The sequence below is a fragment of the Heloderma suspectum genome, chromosome 7 (genome assembly GCF_057233095.1).
Source record: "Heloderma suspectum isolate Gila_16-S chromosome 7, 16-S_ref, whole genome shotgun sequence".
In the NCBI taxonomy this organism is placed as follows: domain Eukaryota; kingdom Metazoa; phylum Chordata; class Lepidosauria; order Squamata; family Helodermatidae; genus Heloderma; species Heloderma suspectum.
The window spans coordinates 14,127,607-14,146,948 of record NC_139464.1 but is presented as its reverse complement, the minus strand read 5'-3'; the positions used below and the strand labels follow the sequence as shown (position 1 = coordinate 14,146,948).

The 19,342-nt window shown below is 52.1% G+C and overlaps 1 protein-coding gene across 9 annotated transcripts in view; it reads right to left on the bottom strand.

Moving 5' to 3' along the window:
- The window catches only part of KRAS (KRAS proto-oncogene, GTPase), a 58,245-nt gene extending 42,986 nt beyond the window's left edge, over positions 1-15,259 (bottom strand). For 3 of the 9 annotated variants that reach the window (XM_084809137.1, XM_084809141.1, XM_084809139.1), the window contains exons 1-2: positions 13,718-13,821; positions 857-978 (exon numbers count right to left, since the gene is read on the bottom strand). In XM_084809137.1, the coding sequence (XP_084665263.1) occupies positions 857-967 (111 nt within the window). In that variant the 5' untranslated portion in view covers positions 968-978; positions 13,718-13,821. Of the gene's footprint in view, positions 1-856; positions 979-13,717; positions 13,822-15,175 lie in introns of those variants that run through there. The other 6 variants (XM_084809136.1, XM_084809140.1, XM_084809138.1 and 3 more) reach the window with 4 other exon arrangements.
- Between the last annotated feature and the right edge of the window lie 4,083 nt (positions 15,260-19,342).

The following is a 19,342-nucleotide window of genomic DNA, read 5'->3' as shown; positions in this document are numbered from 1 at the left end:
CCCGTATTTGCTAAGCAGGGGTATACTGCCTCTAAATATGGAGATTCCATTTTAGCAGTGGAGTCTGGGTGGCTGTGATGTCAGTGAGGCAGTGAACCCGTGCCAGGTTTCAGTCAGAACTCTAAAGGAGCGATCCAAGGTGCTCCACTGACATCAGAGCCACCAGTCTCCACTGCATTTTAGCTATCATGGCTAATCACCTTTGATAGACCCATCCTTTTCCATAGATTTGTCTAATCCCCTTTTAAAGCCATCTAAACCATCACCACCTTTTGCAGCAGCAAATTCCAAAGCAAGCAAGCAAACGAAGTGCAAGTTTCAGTACTAAATAGTGCACTGGTGTGGTGCAATCGCAGAAGCCTGGAACACCCCTAGCATTTGTGCTCCACACAGAGCTCTGCTTTTCACCAACCCCTGCACTTCCATACACTCAGCACAGCAGCTTCCCTTACCAGGAACCAATACACAGACAGTAATCCATAAATCATTTAAACCAGCGGTTTTCAAACTGACTTCTGCGGAGCCCTGAGGTTCATCCGAAGTTCAGCAGGGGCTCCTCTATGAATAAGTCAGCGGTAGAAAAGCTTCTAATCTCATCTACCTCGACTGATGTTCCAGACATTTTGGACTACAACTCCCAGCATTCCTGATCATTAGCCATGTTGGCTGGTGATGATGGGAGTTAAAGTCCAAAACATCTGGAGGCACCAGGTTGAGGAAGACTGATTTAGACCTTGAACTACTTATTTTGTAAAGAACCCAATCGTTGAAAAATTACTATCAGTACTTAAGAAGAAGTAGCTTCAGTTTCTGGATATCAAAGCCCAACTGTGAAATCACATAGAAAGTCATTTACCTCTATGGTTGGATCATATTCATCTACAAAATGATTCTGAATAAGCTGTATCGTCAACGCGCTCTTGCCTACACCACCAGCTCCAACAACGACAAGCTTGTATTCCGTCATCTTCTGTAGGCCTGTTGAAAATCAAGCAGATACACCAATTTTATCAAACAGAACCTCTGGTGTTTAGTAACTTCTGATTCTCTGAATTTGCACTGTGTCTCCATCTAGTTCCATGACACAGAGACCACAAGTAAAGAATGTGTTAAATAAGCACAGTTCTTATTATCTAGACCATTTATAGTGTCTCCCACATTAGAATAAATTGACCAAATGCTTACTAATTTGAGTCTCAATTTTAACCTTACAAAAACGTTCAACTGACCCAAAATCAAGGAACACTATTCCCACCCTTGCAAGTTCTCACTTTTGCTTCCAAGTCTTGCAAAATGTTTTGAGAAAAGTCAGAAGAAATACATATATGGTGAACTGTCTTCATATGGCTAGCAATATTCAAAATGGTGGTCACCACACTGTCATACTTAGGCCAATTCTCAGCTCCATCTCATTGAAACCAGAAGACACAACTGAACATTCAAAGGCCTCTCAGTGGAGAGGATCAAGGTGACCAGAATAACTGTCACTATATAGCTTTGGCTAATTGCTGTTGTTTTGATGAACCCACAGCCATCAGCCAAGTGCTACAAGTAGTCAAGTTTTGGTCATCTTACTAAGCTACGAGAGCAGCTCAGGGCAACAGCTTATTCCCAAACAGTACGTAGCAGCCTTCAATGGGAACATTGTCAAAATGTAAAAAGCCTTGATTGTGGGACAATGTAAAGACAGTAGTGGCAAGAAAACTGTTCTCCGGGTTAGCATGTGGGGCAAATGGATCCTGTGTGTGGCACTTAAGCCCTTCAAAGAATAGCCTATTCACACAGTCCTTTGAGTCAAGGTTTTCAGTGCTAATTTCCAGCTGTGGCAACATCGGCTGAGCTGGTTGTGCAAATGCCAACCATCACTTGTTCAGTTTAGCCTGAACTGGCTTTTGACACCAGCTGCAAATATAGCTTTTGGAATGGTTGTGAGCTGGCACCAAAAGAAGCAGTAGAGGCTGAGCTCAGGGTGTGGCATTTGGTGCACAAAGACAATCAGCACAGCCCACGACAATGTGACTAGGTCAGGATGAGTTAACTGAAGACCACAGCTGAAAACCACTCTACCACGGCCTCAAAGGATTGTGTTGATAGGCAGAGGATGGTCCAGTATAGTCACCAAAGCAGACTCAAAGAAACTTACTGGAGAGTAACAAGAGAGGGCTATTTACTTACGTCTTACAAATTTACTAAATTTAAATTAGCATCACTCTTTTCACCCAAAAATATATTTCAGAGCAGTATGCAGTAAAATTAATTCAGACCACCACAATTAAACGCAATTTTAAAAAATTGCAACCAAGACAGTGACCTACAAAAACAGGACTGCTATTAAGTTAGGAACATAATAGTTTGAAGGTAATTTGAATGTCACATCATACCTATCAAATGTACTTTCCTCTGATGGAACCATGAATGCTATTTTTACATTTGGGATTTCAAATAATAGTATTGCGTGATTGCTACTGGTTATCTTGTCTCTGTTCCTATTAGAGTCCATTTTTATCTAGGTCGTTTTTGAATTAAAAAGAGCAACACAGAAACTTTTCTTGTACTTTGAACTTAACACATATTACCAGCCTTTACTGAAATTAATAGTACCAGAGTTGCATGTAAAGTATACTGATGTTAGTCTAACAGGGAGGGGGGTAGGCTGAGACAGATTGTGACTTGCCCAAACCCACACTTGGATAAATTGGGATTATAATCTTGGTTTCTCACTTTGAAACCTAATAAACTGGGTCAGGAGTTTTTCAACCTTCAGAGAACACATTCCATATTGACCTATCTGCCACAGAACCTCTGTAAGTCGCAGTGGGTTCTGGAACATGTTCCAGAGTTCACACCAATTCACCTGGGTACTAACCAGACCTGTGGGCTTACCTTGATCTATGTGAGTTGAGAGAATGGCCTAGTATATACCCATATTCCCCTGCATCTACACAATACAAGGGAAGTCTGGTAGGCAAGTTACTTGCAGGGAGAGTTGTCCACCATAACTGATCTTCTCATTAAGAATTTCATGATAAATTTCTAAGGAACCAGTATTTCCCAGAATACAGTGTGAGAGCTACTGTATTAGCTTCCAGATTGTCTATTCGTCAAAGACATTTATTCTGACATATTAAGAATGGGAAACTTGTTTCAGAACACAGCTCAAGTGAAGTCCACAGTACACACATAGTCTAAGAAATTACTGGTCTTGAAATGTTGACCACCAAGAAAGAATGGGGCTGGAGCAACCCCATTTGCTACCACAAGAAATAGTGATGGCCACCAATTTGGATGGCTTTAAAAGGGGGCTAGACAAATCCCTGGATGAGAAGGCTATCAATGGCTACTAGTCCTGATGCCGCTATGCTACCTCCAGTTATCAGAGGGAGTAAGCCTACATACACCAGTTACTGGGGAACATGGGAGGGAGGGTACCACTGCACTCATGTCCTACTTGTGGGTCTCCTATCGACAGCTGGTTGGCCACTGTGTGAACAGAATGCTGGACTAGATGGACCCTTGGTCTGATCCAGCAGGTCTCTTTTATGTTCACATCCAATTCTCAAATATGGGTCATTGGATGCATACAGAGCAGAACAAATGAGACAATCCCTTTTCTTAAATCAGCCAGACTTTTAAAAGCATGAGCTTTAGAGCTGCACTGAATTTTTCACCAGGCTGAGATGCTCAGAGCAGAAAGAGAGAGCGCGAGAAAGACAAAGAAATGTAAAAAAAAAAAAAAGATGCTACTTTGCCAGACTGCTCTTTTTCCTAGCCAAGGGTGTTTGATGGAAGAAAAAGGAAATGGCCATGTCAAGCACACTCTATACTACTTCGATTACAAACCACTTGGCTTTTTGGAGAGAATCTGTGTTAGATAGGCACTATGGAGACAAAACGGTGAATGAGAAACATCTGTTAACCTGATGGGAATTTCACCACTAGTAAGATGGCTATTTCTAAATATCCAGAGCTCAGGATCTTCATCTCCCTGCTTTGAGCCAACTGGCATCAGCTACAGGGACTCCACAGCAATGCTAAGTCTTCACATGCTCTGGTTACAGCAGGTGGCAGCAGTTCCACTAACAACAATAGAGAAATGGCACACTCACACTTATTTAGGGTCATTAGCATTAGTAACAACAAAGCTAGCGGAGATGACAGTATTCCAGCTGAGCTATTTAAAATCCTAAAAGATGATGCTGTTAAAGTGCTGCACTCAATATGCCAACAAATTTGGAACACTCAACAATGGCCGCAAGACTGGAAAAGGTCAGTTTACAATCCAATTCCAAAGAAGGGCAACGCCAAAGAGTGTTCAAACTACTGCACAATTGCGCTCATTTCACATGCCAGCAAGGTGATGCTCAAAATCCTACAAGCTAGGCTTCAGCAGTATGCGAACCGAGAACTACCGGAAGTACAAGCGGGGTTTCGAAGAGGCAGAGGCACTAGAGATCAAATCGCCAACATTCGCTGCATCATGGAGAAAGCAAGAGAATTCCAGAAAAACGTCTATTTCTGCTTCATTGACTACGCTAAAGCCTTTGATTGTGTGGATCACAACAAACTCTGGCAAATTCTTAAAGTGATGGGAGTACCAGACCACCTTACCTGTCTCCTGAGAAACCTGTACGAGGATCAAGAAGCAATAGTAAGAACCAGACATGGAACAACCGAGTGGTTCAAAATTGGGAAAGGAGTACGACAAGGCTGCATATTGTCACCCTGCTTATTTAACTTATATGCAGAGTACATCATGAGAAATGCCGGGTTGGATGAATCAGAGGTTGGAATTAAGATTGCTGGGAGAATTATCAACAACCTCCGATACGCAGATGATACCACCCTAATGGCAGAAAGCGAAGAGGATCTAAAGAGCCTCTTGTTGAGGGTGAAAGAGGAGAGTGCAAAAGCTGGTTTGAAACTCAACATTAAAAAAACAAAGGTCATGGCATCTGGCCCCATCACTTCCTGGCGTATAGAAGGGGAAGAAATGGAAGCTGTGACAGATTTTACTTTCTTGGGCTCCAAGATCACCACAGACGGTGACTGTAGCCATGAAATTAAAAGACGCTTGCTCCTTGGGAGGAAAGCTATGGCAAACCTAGACAGCATAGTAAGAAGCAGAGACATCACCTTGCCGACAAAGGTCCGTCGAATCAAAGCTATGGTTTTCCCAGTAGTAATGTATGGTTGTGAGAGCTGGACTATAAGGAAGGCTGAGCGCCGAAGAATTGATGCTTTTGAACTGTGGTGCTGGAGAAGACTCTTACGAGTCCTCTGGACTGCAAGGAGGTCAAATCAGTCCATCCTAAAGGAAATCAACCCTGACTGCTCATTGGAAGGACAGGTATTGAAGCTGAAGCTCCAATATTTTGGCCACCTAATGCGAAGAGAAAACTCTCTGGAAAAGACCCTGATGCTGGGAAAGACTGAAGGCAAAAGGAGAAGGGGACGGCAGAGGATGAGATCGCTAGATAGCATCACCGATGCAATGAATATGAACTTGAGCACGCTCCGGGAAAGAGCGCAGGACAGGAAGGCCTGGCGTGCTATGGTCCATGGGGTCACGAAGAGTCGGACACGACTGAACGACTGAACAACAACAACAAAAGCACTACACTGTTAGATACAGAAAGGAAAGTTTCCTTTGATTTGAACCACATGAGGGTAGTCCACAGCACGCGGGCCACATGGGTTCTCAAGTGGATCCCCATCGAGGTATCGACTAAATCTAGACCTCTTTGGCTTCAGCAAAGTTGCTACATCATGTACCTCCAGCCCATACCCTGGGGCCACAATAATAACAACAGAATAAACATGACTGTTCATCTGCACATATGTAATATTCACACGTAGAGAAATCCAGGGCCATTATAGGGGTGTTCTTTATAACAGGCTGAATAGAATCTCACAGCCCAAGGTATTGCAGTATGGTCGCAGGAACAAAAAAGGTTTCCTAGAAGGCTGTGCTCAAAAGGGAGATACATAACTGACAAAGGTGGAGGCCAAGATATTTCTCTAAATAGCTTTATTCACTTTTTTAACCACATTTCCATGACTAAACCCTGCTAAGGATCCAACAGCCTCACTGACTGCAGTGCTGGTTAGCTGTTCTCACGCTCACTGGAACAATCCAGCCAAAGTTAAGCATTGTATGTCTACTGACTTAGAATGAAATAGTTAAGCATGTGACTCAATATCTCCCACTGAAATCAGTAAGACTGAAAGTGCTAAACTTTGGTTGGATCATGCCACCCAGTCACATCATTTATGATCTACTTTGTAATCTGTTACATTTACACCCTGCATTTCCATTAAAACATGCCCAAGGTGGCTACTATTTTTATAGCACCATCAAGGTGCTATAAATCCTGCCCCAAAGGCGGCTGCAATCTAAAATTTCACATAGAGGAAAGAAAAGAGGAGGGGGTGGGGCAAAAAAAAAAAGGAGTCAGGGTAGACAGGAAAGAATGTGCATTTATTTAAATTATACATAACTTGAGCTTAGTTACGATAGGATACGAGGCTATGTGATATACACCACATCAGCACAACTCCCCCTACCTCCATCTCTCCCTCCTTCCATCCTCTCCTGTGTCAAATTTTAGAATGTAAGCTCCTTGTGGCAGAGACCTACTCTTATATTTTGCAAAGCATCATGTGCAGCGTAAGCTGTACACCGCTGGTTGCTATGCAAGTACACCCATTACAAGAAATATTAAAAAGATTAAAGTTCGTTCCATAGCAGTCAGAGCAGGTGAGTCTCACACAAAAAGTGGAAGGCAGGATTTACAGCAAGGGGAATATGAAGCAAACAATGTCTAGAGAGACAAAGAGGAAGTGGGGCTCATCTGGGATATAAGTATATAGAGGTTCCCCCCCCCCCCGAAAAAAGCAGCCCAGCAGCAACTCTACAAGGGTGAGCAGCAGGAGCCCGAATGAACCTCAGGGTGGGATTGCTCAAGGAGGGAAAACTTGGCAGGGAGGAGGAGGGAACAGAGGGGAGGAAATGGAGAAAGCTCCCCCGCCCCACTTCGTTTATTTCTGTAAAGAAACTTTTTGGGGGAAATGCTACCCTGAAACAGCCAGAAAAAGAAAAAAAGATGATATCCTCGTATGCCACTTCCACGAACTCATTGCCTTTTCGTTACTTCCTTCCAGGAGCCCCAGAAATAAGCGGAGTAGAATCGGTCACGTGTGGAAGGAAAGTGAAGAGAAATAAAGTTTGGGAGGAGTTCAAGGATCGCAGACAGCCGCTGGCGTCTTAGGTGATGATGCCACTAGGTCCCGGGGCCGAGGAGGCTGGGCTTATTATGGGATACATACCACTAAATCCCCAGCAGGCAGAGTCGGCTGGGCTGCCATTAGGTCCCAGGGCCTGAGGTGACTGGGCTTTGGGGATCCATGCCACTAGGTCCTGGGGCTGAGGTGGCTGGGCTTATTATGGGAGTCACACCACTAGGTCCCGGGGCTGAGGTGGCTGGGCTGCCACTAGGTCCCGGGGCTGAGGTGGCCGGGCTTATTATGGGAGTCACACCACTAGGTCCTGGGCTGAGGTGGCTGGGCCGCCACTAGGTCCCGGGGCTGAGGTGGCCAGGCTTATTATGGGAGTCACACCACTAGGTCCTGGGCTGAGGTGGCTGGGCCGCCACTAGGTCCCGGGGCTGAGGTGGCCAGGCTTATTATGGGAGTCACACCACTAGGTCCCGGGACTAAGGTGGCTGGGCTTATTATGGGAGTCACACCACTAGGTCCTGGGGCTGAGGTGGCTGGGCTTATTATGGGAGTCACACCACTAGGTCCTGGGCTGAGGTGGCTGGGCCGCCACTAGGTCCCGGGGCTGAGGTGGCCAGGCTTATTATGGGAGTCACACCACTAGGTCCTGGGCTGAGGTGGCTGGGCCGCCACTAGGTCCCGGGGCTGAGGTGGCCAGGCTTATTATGGGAGTCACACCACTAGGTCCCGGGACTAAGGTGGCTGGGCTTATTATGGGAGTCACACCACTAGGTCCTGGGCTGAGGTGGCTGGGCCGCCACTAGGTCCCGGGGCTGAGGTGGCCAGGCTTATTATGGGAGTCACACCACTAGGTCCTGGGCTGAGGTGGCTGGGCCGCCACTAGGTCCCGGGGCTGAGGTGGCCAGGCTTATTATGGGAGTCACACCACTAGGTCCCGGGACTAAGGTGGCTGGGCTTATTATGGGAGTCACACCACTAGGTCCTGGGGCTGAGGTGGCTGGGCTTATTATGGGAGTCACACCACTAGGTCCTGGGCTGAGGTGGCTGGGCCGCCACTAGGTCCCGGGGCTGAGGTGGCCAGGCTTATTATGGGAGTCACACCACTAGGTCCTGGGGCTGAGGTGGCTGGGCTTATTATGGGAGTCACACCACTAGGTGCTGGGCTGAGGTGGCTGGGCTGCCACTAGGTCCCGGGGCTGAGGTGGCTGGGCCGCCACTAGGTCCCGGGGCTGAGGTGGCCAGGCTTATTATGGGAGTCACACCACTAGGTGCTGGGCTGAGGTGGCTGGGCCGCCACTAGGTCCCGGGGCTGAGGTGGCCAGGCTTATTATGGGAGTCACACCACTAGGTCCCGGGACTAAGGTGGCTGGGCTTATTATGGGAGTCACACCACTAGGTCCTGGGGCTGAGGTGGCTGGGCTTATTATGGGAGTCACACCACTAGGTCCTGGGCTGAGGTGGCTGGGCCGCCACTAGGTCCCGGGGCTGAGGTGGCCAGGCTTATTATGGGAGTCACACCACTAGGTCCTGGGGCTGAGGTGGCTGGGCTTATTATGGGAGTCACACCACTAGGTGCTGGGCTGAGGTGGCTGGGCTGCCACTAGGTCCCGGGGCTGAGGTGGCTGGGCCGCCACTAGGTCCCGGGGCTGAGGTGGCCAGGCTTATTATGGGAGTCACACCACTAGGTGCTGGGCTGAGGTGGCTGGGCTGCCACTAGGTCCCGGGGCTGAGGTGGCCGGGCTGCCACTAGGTCCCGGGGCTGAGGCGGCCGGGCTTATTATGGGAGTCACACCACCAGGTCCCGGGGCTGAGGCGGCCGGGCTTATTATGGGAGTCACACCACCAGGTCCCGGGGCTGAGGTGGCTGGGCCGCCACTAGGTCCCGGGGCTGAGGCGGCCGGGCTTATTATGGGAGTCACACCACCAGGTCCCGGGGCTGAGGTGGCTGGGCCGCCACTAGGTCCCGGGGCTGAGGCGGCCGGGCTTATTATGGGAGTCACACCACTAGGTCCCGGGGCTGAAGCAGCCGGGCTTGTTATGGGAGTCACACTAACAGGTCCCGGGGCTGAGGTGGCCGGGCTTATTATGGGAGTCACACCACTAGGTCCTGGGGCTGAGGTGGCTGGGCCGCCACTAGGTCCCGGGGCTGAGGCAGCCGGGCTTATTATGGGAGTCACACCACTAGGTCCCGGGGCTGAGGCAGCCGGGCTTGTTATGGGAGTCACACCACTAGGTCCCGGGGCTGAAGTGGCTGGGCTTATTATGGGAGTCACACCACCAGGTCCCGGGGCTGAGGTGGCTGGGCCGCCACTAGGTCCCGGGGCTGAGGCGGCCGGGCTTATTATGGGAGTCACACCACTAGGTCCCGGGGCTGAAGCAGCCGGGCTTGTTATGGGAGTCACACTAACAGGTCCCGGGGCTGAGGTGGCCGGGCTTATTATGGGAGTCACACCACTAGGTCCTGGGGCTGAGGTGGCTGGGCCGCCACTAGGTCCCGGGGCTGAGGCGGCCGGGCTTATTATGGGAGTCACACCACTAGGTCCCGGGGCTGAGGCAGCCGGGCTTGTTATGGGAGTCACACCACTAGGTCCCGGGGCTGAAGTGGCTGGGCTTATTATGGGAGTCACACCACCAGGTCCCGGGGCTGAGGTGGCTGGGCCGCCACTAGGTCCCGGGGCTGAGGCGGCCGGGCTTATTATGGGAGTCACACCACTAGGTCCCGGGGCTGAGGCGGCCGGGCTTATTATGGGAGTCACACCACTAGGTCCCGGGGCTGAGGCGGCCGGGCTTATTATGGGAGTCACACCACTAGGTCCCGGGGCTGAGGCGGCCGGGCTTATTATGGGAGTCACACCACTAGGTCCCGGGGCTGAGGCGGCCGGGCTTATTATGGGAGTCACACCACTAGGTCCCGGGGCTGAGGCGGCCGGGCTTATTATGGGAGTCACACCACTAGGTCCCGGGGCTGAGGCGGCCGGGCTTATTATGGGAGTCACACCACTAGGTCCCGGGGCTGAGGCGGCCGGGCTTATTATGGGAGTCACACCACTAGGTCCCGGGGCTGAGGCGGCCGGGCTTATTATGGGAGTCACACCACTAGGTCCCGGGGCTGAGGCAGCCGGGCGTGTTATGGGAGTCACACCACCAGGTCCCGGGGCTGAGGTGGCTGGGCCGCCACTAGGTCCCGGGGCTGAGGTGGCCGGGCTTATTATGGGAGTCACACCACTAGGTCCCGGGGCTGAGGCGGCCGGGCTTATTATGGGAGTCACACCACTAGGTCCCGGGGCTGAGGTGGCCGGGCTTATTATGGGAGTCACACCACTAGGTCCCGGGGCTGAGGCGGCCGGGCTTATTATGGGAGTCACACCACCAGGTCCCGGGGCTGAGGCGGCTGGGCTTATTATGGGAGTCACACCACTAGGTCCCGGGGCTGAGGCGGCCGGGCTTATTATGGGAGTCACTCCACTAGGTCCCGGGGCTGAGGCGGCCGGGCGTGTTATGGGAGTCACACCACCAGGTCCCGGGGCTGAGGTGGCTGGGCCGCCACTAGGTCCCGGGGCTGAGGTGGCCGGGCTTATTATGGGAGTCACACCACTAGGTCCCGGGGCTGAGGCGGCCGGGCTTATTATGGGAGTCACACCACTAGGTCCCGGGGCTGAGGCGGCCGGGCTTATTATGGGAGTCACACCACTAGGTCCCGGGGCTGAGGCGGCCGGGCTTATTATGGGAGTCACACCACTAGGTCCCGGGGCTGAGGCAGTCGGGCGTGTTATGGGAGTCACACCACCAGGTCCCGGGGCTGAGGTGGCTGGGCCGCCACTAGGTCCCGGGGCTGAGGTGGCCGGGCTTATTATGGGAATCACACCACTAGGTCCCGGGGCTGAGGCGGCCGGGCTTATTATGGGAGTTACACCACTAGGTCCCGGGCCTGAGGCGGCCGGGCTTATTATGGGAGTCACACCACTAGGTCCCGGGGCTGAGGCGGCCGGGCTTATTATGGGAGTCACACCACTAGGTCCCGGGGCTGAGGCGGCCGGGCTTATTATGGGAGTCACACCACTAGGTCCCGGGGCTGAGGCGGCCGGGCTTATTATGGGAGTCACACCACCAGGTCCCGGGGCTGAGGCGGCTGGGCCGCCACTAGGTCCCGGGGCTGAGGCGGCTGGGCTTATTATGGGAGTCACACCACTAGGTCCTGGGGCTGAGGCAGCCGGGCTTGTTATGGGAGTCACACCACTAGGTCCCGGGGCTGAGGTGGCCGGGCTGCGACTAGGTCCCGGGGCTGTGGCAGCTGGGCTTATTATGGGAGTCACACCACCAGGTCCCGGGGCTGAGGCAGCCGAGCTTATTATGGGAGTCACACCACTAGGTCCCGGGGCTAAGGTGGCTGGGCCGCCACTAGGTCCTGGGGCTGTGGCGGCCGGGCTTATTATGGGAGTCACACCACCAGGTCCCGGGGCTGAGGTGGCTGGGCCGCCACTAGGTCCCGGGGCTGAGGTGGCCAGGCTTATTATGGGAGTCACACCAACAGGTCCCGGGGCTGAGGTGGCTGGGCTGCCACTAGATCCCGGGGCTGAGGCGGCCGGGCTTATTATGGGAGTCACACCACCAGGTCCCGGGGCTGAGGTGGCTGGGCCGCCACTAGGTCCCGGGGCTGAGGCGGCCGGCCTTATTATTAGTCACACCAACAGGTCCCGGGGCTGAGGTGGCTGGGCCGCCACTAGGTCCCGGGGCTGAGGCGGCCGGGCTTATTATGGAACTCACACCACTAGGTCCCGGGGCTGAGGTGGCCGGACTTATTATGGGAGTCACACCACTAGGTCCCGGGGCTGCGGTGGCTGGGCCGCCACTAGATCCCGGGGCTGAGGCGGCCGGGCTTATTATGGGAGTCACACCACCAGGTCCCGGGGCTGAGGTGGCCGGACTTATTATGGGAGTCACACCAACAGGTCCCGGGGCTGAGGTGGCTGGGCTGCCACTAGATCCCGGGGCTGAGGCGGCCGGGCTTATTATGGGAGTCACACCACCAGGTCCCGGGGCTGAGGTGGCTGGGCCGCCACTAGGTCCCGGGGCTGAGGCGGCCGGCCTTATTATTAGTCACACCAACAGGTCCCGGGGCTGAGGTGGCTGGGCCGCCACTAGGTCCCGGGGCTGAGGCGGCCGGGCTTATTATGGAACTCACACCACTAGGTCCCGGGGCTGAGGTGGCCGGACTTATTATGGGAGTCACACCACTAGGTCCCGGGGCTGAGGTGGCCGGACTTATTATGGGAGTCACACCACTAGGTCCCGGGGCTGAGGCGGCCGGGCTTATTATGGGAGTCACACCACTAGGTCCCGGGGCTGAGGCGGCCGGGCTTATTATGGGAGTCACACCACCAGGTCCCGGGGCTGAGGCGGCTGGGCCGCCACTAGGTCCCGGGGCTGAGGCGGCTGGGCTTATTATGGGAGTCACACCACTAGGTCCTGGGGCTGAGGCAGCCGGGCTTGTTATGGGAGTCACACCACTAGGTCCCGGGGCTGAGGTGGCCGGGCTGCGACTAGGTCCCGGGGCTGTGGCAGCTGGGCTTATTATGGGAGTCACACCACCAGGTCCCGGGGCTGAGGCAGCCGGGCTTATTATGGGAGTCACACCACTAGGTCCCGGGGCTAAGGTGGCTGGGCCGCCACTAGGTCCTGGGGCTGTGGCGGCCGGGCTTATTATGGGAGTCACACCACCAGGTCCCGGGGCTGAGGTGGCTGGGCCGCCACTAGGTCCCGGGGCTGAGGTGGCCAGGCTTATTATGGGAGTCACACCAACAGGTCCCGGGGCTGAGGTGGCTGGGCTGCCACTAGATCCCGGGGCTGAGGCGGCCGGGCTTATTATGGGAGTCACACCACCAGGTCCCGGGGCTGAGGTGGCTGGGCCGCCACTAGGTCCCGGGGCTGAGGCGGCCGGCCTTATTATTAGTCACACCAACAGGTCCCGGGGCTGAGGTGGCTGGGCCGCCACTAGGTCCCGGGGCTGAGGCGGCCGGGCTTATTATGGAACTCACACCACTAGGTCCCGGGGCTGAGGCGGCCGGGCTTATTATGGGAGTCACACCACTAGGTCCCGGGGCTGAGGTGGCTGGGCCGCCACTAGGTCCCGGGGCTGAGGCGGCCGGGCTTATTACGGGACTCACACCACGAGGTCCCGGGGCCTGTGGTGGCAGGGCTTATTATGGGAGTCACACCACTAGGTCCCGGGGCTGAGTCGGCCGAGCTGCTGAGGCTCCTGCCACCAGGTACCGGGGCTGAGGCGGCTGAGCTGCTGAGGCTCCTGCCACCAGGTCCCGGGGCTGAGGCGGCTGAGCTGCTGAGGCTCCTGCCACCAGGTCCTGGGGCTGAGGCGGCCGGGCTTACTGCAGGTCCCGGGGCTGAGGCGAACGGGCTTCTCCGGGATCCCCACCCGAAGCCCCGCGGCTGAGGCGCCCCACTCCGCTCGGGGCCACCCACTCACCCACCAGCGCGGCGGCGGCGGCTCCTCTCCCTCCGGCTCGTCCCTCCACCGCTCCCGGGCGCCTCCCCGCGGGCGCCGCCCAAGCGGCCGCCTCGCCCGGGCTCTCCGGAGGCGGCGCCGCGCGCGAGAAAGGGCCGGGCCGGGCCGGGCCGGGGCTGGCGCTGCCGAGCGCCGAGCGGGCGAGGAAGGGCGCCGCCGCCGCCGCCTTCGGCGCGGGCTTTTTAGAGCGCCATCGACGCCATCGGGCGCTCGATTGGCCGGCCTGATGGGGACGGGTGGGGAGTGGGCGGCGGGGGGAGCGGAGCAGAGCGGGCGCCGCAGCAGAGCCGCGGAGCGTTGGCGCGAGGTTCCCCCGCGCGGCGGCAGGGCGGTGCGTGCAAGAGCCGGGTTGCGTAAGACGGGGCGGCGGGCGCTGCGGCCGTCCTCCGCGGGCTTAGTTGGGCGCGGGGCTGCTCGCGCGCGTCGGCGTCGCGCAGGAAGGAAGGAAGGATCCCAGCCGACGAAGGCTGCGCCGGCTCGTCCGCGCTCCCAAGCCCCGTTGAACGCGGCGAGGGGCTTGCTGCCAAGTCAACGCGCACAGGCGATCGGACTGGCGGGTTTTAAAAGGAATCGCTCGCACGCATGCATGCATTGCATGCTTGCTTCGGCGTGAACAACCACCGCACTGGCTCCGATTTACACGACGGGTTAAAACGAGAGCACAAAATGTGGAGGCGTCAGTAATACAGTACGAAGGCGAATGAATCAGCGCCGATGATATCTCCCTCTCCCCCCCCCCCCCCAAATCACACACGGGCGCAGGTTATTCAAATAAAAAATTGTGAAGTACTTTGCACGCGGGAGGAGTGTAACGTAGGAAGCGGGGCAGGATCGTGTAAATGACAAGGATTGCCTTTAGATGCTGTGGAAACGATAGAGATGAGGCTAAGCGCGCGAGAAGGGGTCGCACGAGGTAAGGGGGGCTTTTTAAAGGAGAGGGAGGAAAAATAAATGTCACGGGCAAGCTCGGTTGAAATGAATCCTAGGAGATCCATTATAGATTAGATCATCTTGTAAAGCCTTCTGTACACACTGCCGGGAATATAGATAACAACCGTGGATAAGGAGCCTGCAAAATCACATCAATGAGGTAATGCTTATAAAACATATACTAAAAAACAAAGGGAAGAAAAGTGGTTTACAAAAGGATGAATAAATTGCAACAATGGTATTGTGCTCTTGCAAACACATTACATAAACGAGGAAGGATGACTTTTCAAACTCCAGATTAATATATCCAGAATAACTACCAGCAGCAGCCCGTTTCTACAATCAGTAACATGGGATTCAGGCCTTTAGAGCAACATTTGGTCCCCAGGCTAGATTAGGCAGTGGGGCTGACCCAGCCCTATTCTGGGGATATTCTTGCCCCAGAATATCCCCTTCTCCACCCGATACACAGTTTCCCCACCACCTTACCCCTCTCTCTGTCGCCAGCCCGAGCTCCTTTCGCTGCTTCTAGGACGTACATACAATGCTACTTCTCTGCTCTCGGCAGGTTCCAAAATAACAGGCAGACAATCTGTTATTGGCTGGTGAGGAGAGGGAAGGGCGGGATGCAAAATCTTTATCTGTACCTATGTAATAGGTGCAGTCAATTGTGTTGTGTGTATATTGGGCTGTTATAGGTCACACAGGTGCTTCATAAGTCCGGTATACCTATTTGTGTATGTGTTTGTGTCTGCCTGCAGGTTGCTGGAGTTTGCTGAATTTCCATCTGGTGCCTTATTTGGCTGGTATAGTAACAATGATATCATAATTTCTGGATGATTGTTATTTTTTGGTCATTTTTAAATGGTGAATGGGCTCAAGGTTAGAGCTGAGATGTCTATACAGCCCAATCTCTAACCAATTTTACTTGGAAAAGAAGCCCCCTTGATTCCAATAGCATTTTCTTTGAAGTAGGTATGCTTTTAAGATTGTTACTTTGGGCGGGGGAGTGGTTTTTCCAGCAAATCCTTCTAACATCATGTTGTGTCTTTCTGACATTTACTTTTTCTGTTTCTGTTGGGGAAGGAGATTAGCTGATAGCAACAGCAGCACCCTATGACATTTGATTTATGTTGTTTGTGTATTTGAGGGTTTTGTGTCCCCCCGCCCCTTACAGTAAAATTCTCAGGGTGGCTTACAAAATTCAAAAGCACAATAAAAGACATTTAAAACACACAAATAAAAAAATGCATTGCCATGTTCTTGCTTTATAGTTCACCTGAACAGAAAAGTCATTTACAAGCTTCATAAATACATTGGCTTGGAAAAATTTGTACTGATCTGAGGCTGTCTTCTTCCCCTGTTTCCACTCAGCCCCATTTTCCTCTCCTCCCTCTGTTGTCTGCCTTCTGTGGAATCTGGGATTGTAAGCTCCTCGGGGTAAGGACCTGTTTTGTTTGCAGTTACTCTGTAAAATATCGTTTAATTTATATTTATCATTCCTTTTAATATCAAACTCAGGTGGTGAGTGGCAACAAGATTGTTGCCAAAACAGAGCCAATGAGAAACACTGCATTCTCGGCTGAACTCCACTGTAAAAAACACAGTGTGGCATATGTTTAAAAAACAAATTGTGGCAACCCCCCCCCCCCTCAAAAGAAAACAGCCCAGTGAGGAGTGAGCATGCTCACACACCTCCAGGAAACATGAAATGCTGAGTGCCAGTTGGAATAGAAAACTGAAAATCTGGAGGGCAGCTGGGAAGAATGAATTGGCCAGACTGAGCCTCTTACAGTTTATAGGATCCTTCCCCAATCCCATCAGCCCCAGCCAGCATGGCCAATGACGACAAATGCTGGGAGTTGTACTCCAAAATATCTGGGGGAAACCAGTTTGGGACAGTCTGGCTTATAGTATTCTGGAGGAGAGGGCATGGATGGATAAAACCCTAAAGAGGGGCACTTCTGTTAGGGCAGAAGTGGGCAGTGTTTTGGCTCTTAGTGGCACATACGGTGCCTGGTGGTGGGTAAGGGAACATAGGAAGCTGCCTTGTACTGAGTCAGAACATTGGTCCTTGTCAACACTGACTGGCAGCAGCTAACCAAGGTTTCAGCCAGGAGGCTTTCCTACCCTACCTGGGGATTGAACCTGGGACCTTCTACATGCAAAGCGGGTGCTCTACCACTGAGCTACAGCCCCTTCCTAATGTATGCATGTGTTTGTATCCACACACACACACACACACGCATGCACACAGCCACAGAATGGGATTGTTGGGGAAGGGGGAAACTAAAGCCTCTTCCCCACTCCCCTAGCAATCACAGTTGGGATTGCTGTTTCTCTGCTGCTATGAGTGGCAATCCTAGCTGCATCAGGATCGACTGTGCTGAGGAAGAGGGCACGGAGGGATGATTCTTCATGCATACCCCTTTCTCCAACTCATTTGTGCTCCCAATAGCCTGCCAAACACACCTTCTTCCCTGCAGACCCTCTTACCCAGCACAATTGCTTCAGCTCTGCACAGGGGGGGAGGGGGGGTACCCATATCAGGCTGCACAGCTGCCCTCCAGGTGGCCACATGCGAGCCACAGGCTGCCCACTCCTATGTCAAGAGGTGAAGGTACACTGTGACATTTTGTCACAGGATCCACTTGTATTCTATTATTTTTCAGATCCCCAGTTATGACAGCCACACTTTGGCAACAAAGGGCTTTAATTTTCCAAAGCTTAACACTTATCATAAAGTGTTCATGTTAGCCCTGGCCTTACAATGGCAATTTCCCCCATATGTCACAAATGCTCAATAGGGCTATTATGGAGATTGACTGCACTGGACACACATACACACCCATGCTGCCCGTATGGGTAGCAAGTTCTCCTTTCCAAGCATATTACTGCATAATTTCAAGAGGTCCTCGCCATTAAAGCAGCCAGGAGAACCTGGCTCAGACTGGGCAGACAATTTGATTTTTATCCTTTTTCCTATAGTAAATGACCTCTGTAGACTAATTCTGATTTGAGAATAGCAGAAAGCTGCTCTTTTGGTGTTCCTGGACAGATGCCGGCATTCTGGCCTTCAATCAGTTTTGGATTTCTCTCATATGGAGCATTTAACTCTTAATTGTGACTTTCCCAACCCACCACAGTGGGAATATATTAAAAAAAAACAACTATTGGTGCAGCCATTCTCATATTACAGTGTCTCTGTCCACAAGTATGACCCTCCATATAGAAAAATGATGAGAATAGACCTTGAACACCAGCAATGAACTTTCCCTTGCAGTCCATACTTTAATCATTGATAGATGGAGTAATTTGCTTTACACATCACCACTGATTTGCCAAGTATGCTTTACAAGCACAGATACTGAAACCAGAACAGTCCAAATGGATGGAGAAAACTCCCTCATTTTAGTCACCATTCCCTCTGTTTCTGACATTCAGGTATGAGAGCAGATGTCTATGTAGCCAAAATAGCGCCAGCCATGCCCAAGAGGGAGGGATCAGCTGTGTGATCTCCTTTCCAATGCCTTGTCAGCGTTGGTCATTACTCCTCCCATATAATTTGGTTTTTAGGTCACTGGGTTACTTGCTCATCTTAGAATATGAACTGGGTGTTGGCGGTCATTTCTACAGGCTAAATATATCTGTGTTTGACTGCGGAGACACAGGGCCAATGGCAAGCTGCAATGATGCCACGGCTTGGCCAGTTGCCTCTGAGCAAGCTGGTACTCAATTACTTTATGGAAAAAGACATTATCTGGATCACCGAAAATTTACATGACTTCTTAAATTGTTATTTTGGACTCCTCTCTGGATTGCATTCACTTACTCGGGGCTCGGACCCTTGGGTGAAATCCAACCTAAGTCTTACTTAGAGTAGACCCATTGGAATGAATGGCATTTAAATTAGCCATGACTAACTTATGTTTCATTCATTTCAATGGTTCTACTCTAAGTAGGACTTAGGTTGGATTTTACCCCTTGCTTCCCACGCCAGTTGCACAACTGACTTTAGCCAATTAATTTTGTTTGGAAGAACAGAAATAGCCTTCACTGAATCCTGGAATTGACCTCACGTTTATGTTTAACATTGGCTTCCATTTGATGCTATTATCAAATATGCTCCTCTGGACACGTGTACAAACTTGCACATGTTCGCAACATAGGCATTCGTTAAGGGACCTTTTGACTTAGGCAGTAGGACATCTGGCAGGAGGAACCAAATAACTCTCAATCTCTCTCTCTCTCTCTCTCTCTCTCACACACACACACACACACACACACACACAGGCTTCTTCAAGAATCGGTGAATTTATTAAACACAAGAATTTAAAATGTACCCTTTGGGGGGGAAATTAACTTGGTAGAGCAATCATGGATCAAACAAGCATAATTGTACATAAACATGGAAGAGAATCCCCAGCAGATGTGGAGAGAACCAGATTGTGGGGAAATTACTTGGTTCAGTGACTGAATCAGATTGCTTTGGTGCTTAAAGCTAAGCTGCGGACATCCATGAACAGTCCGGGCTGATCAGGGATGGATTTGTGAGCATGCACAGATTGAGAGGTAGGAATTAAGTAAATTGGTGCCCCTAACACTCTGGAAACAAAAAGAAAGGTTTGGGCTGAGCATTGGAAGAATAGGGAGGAG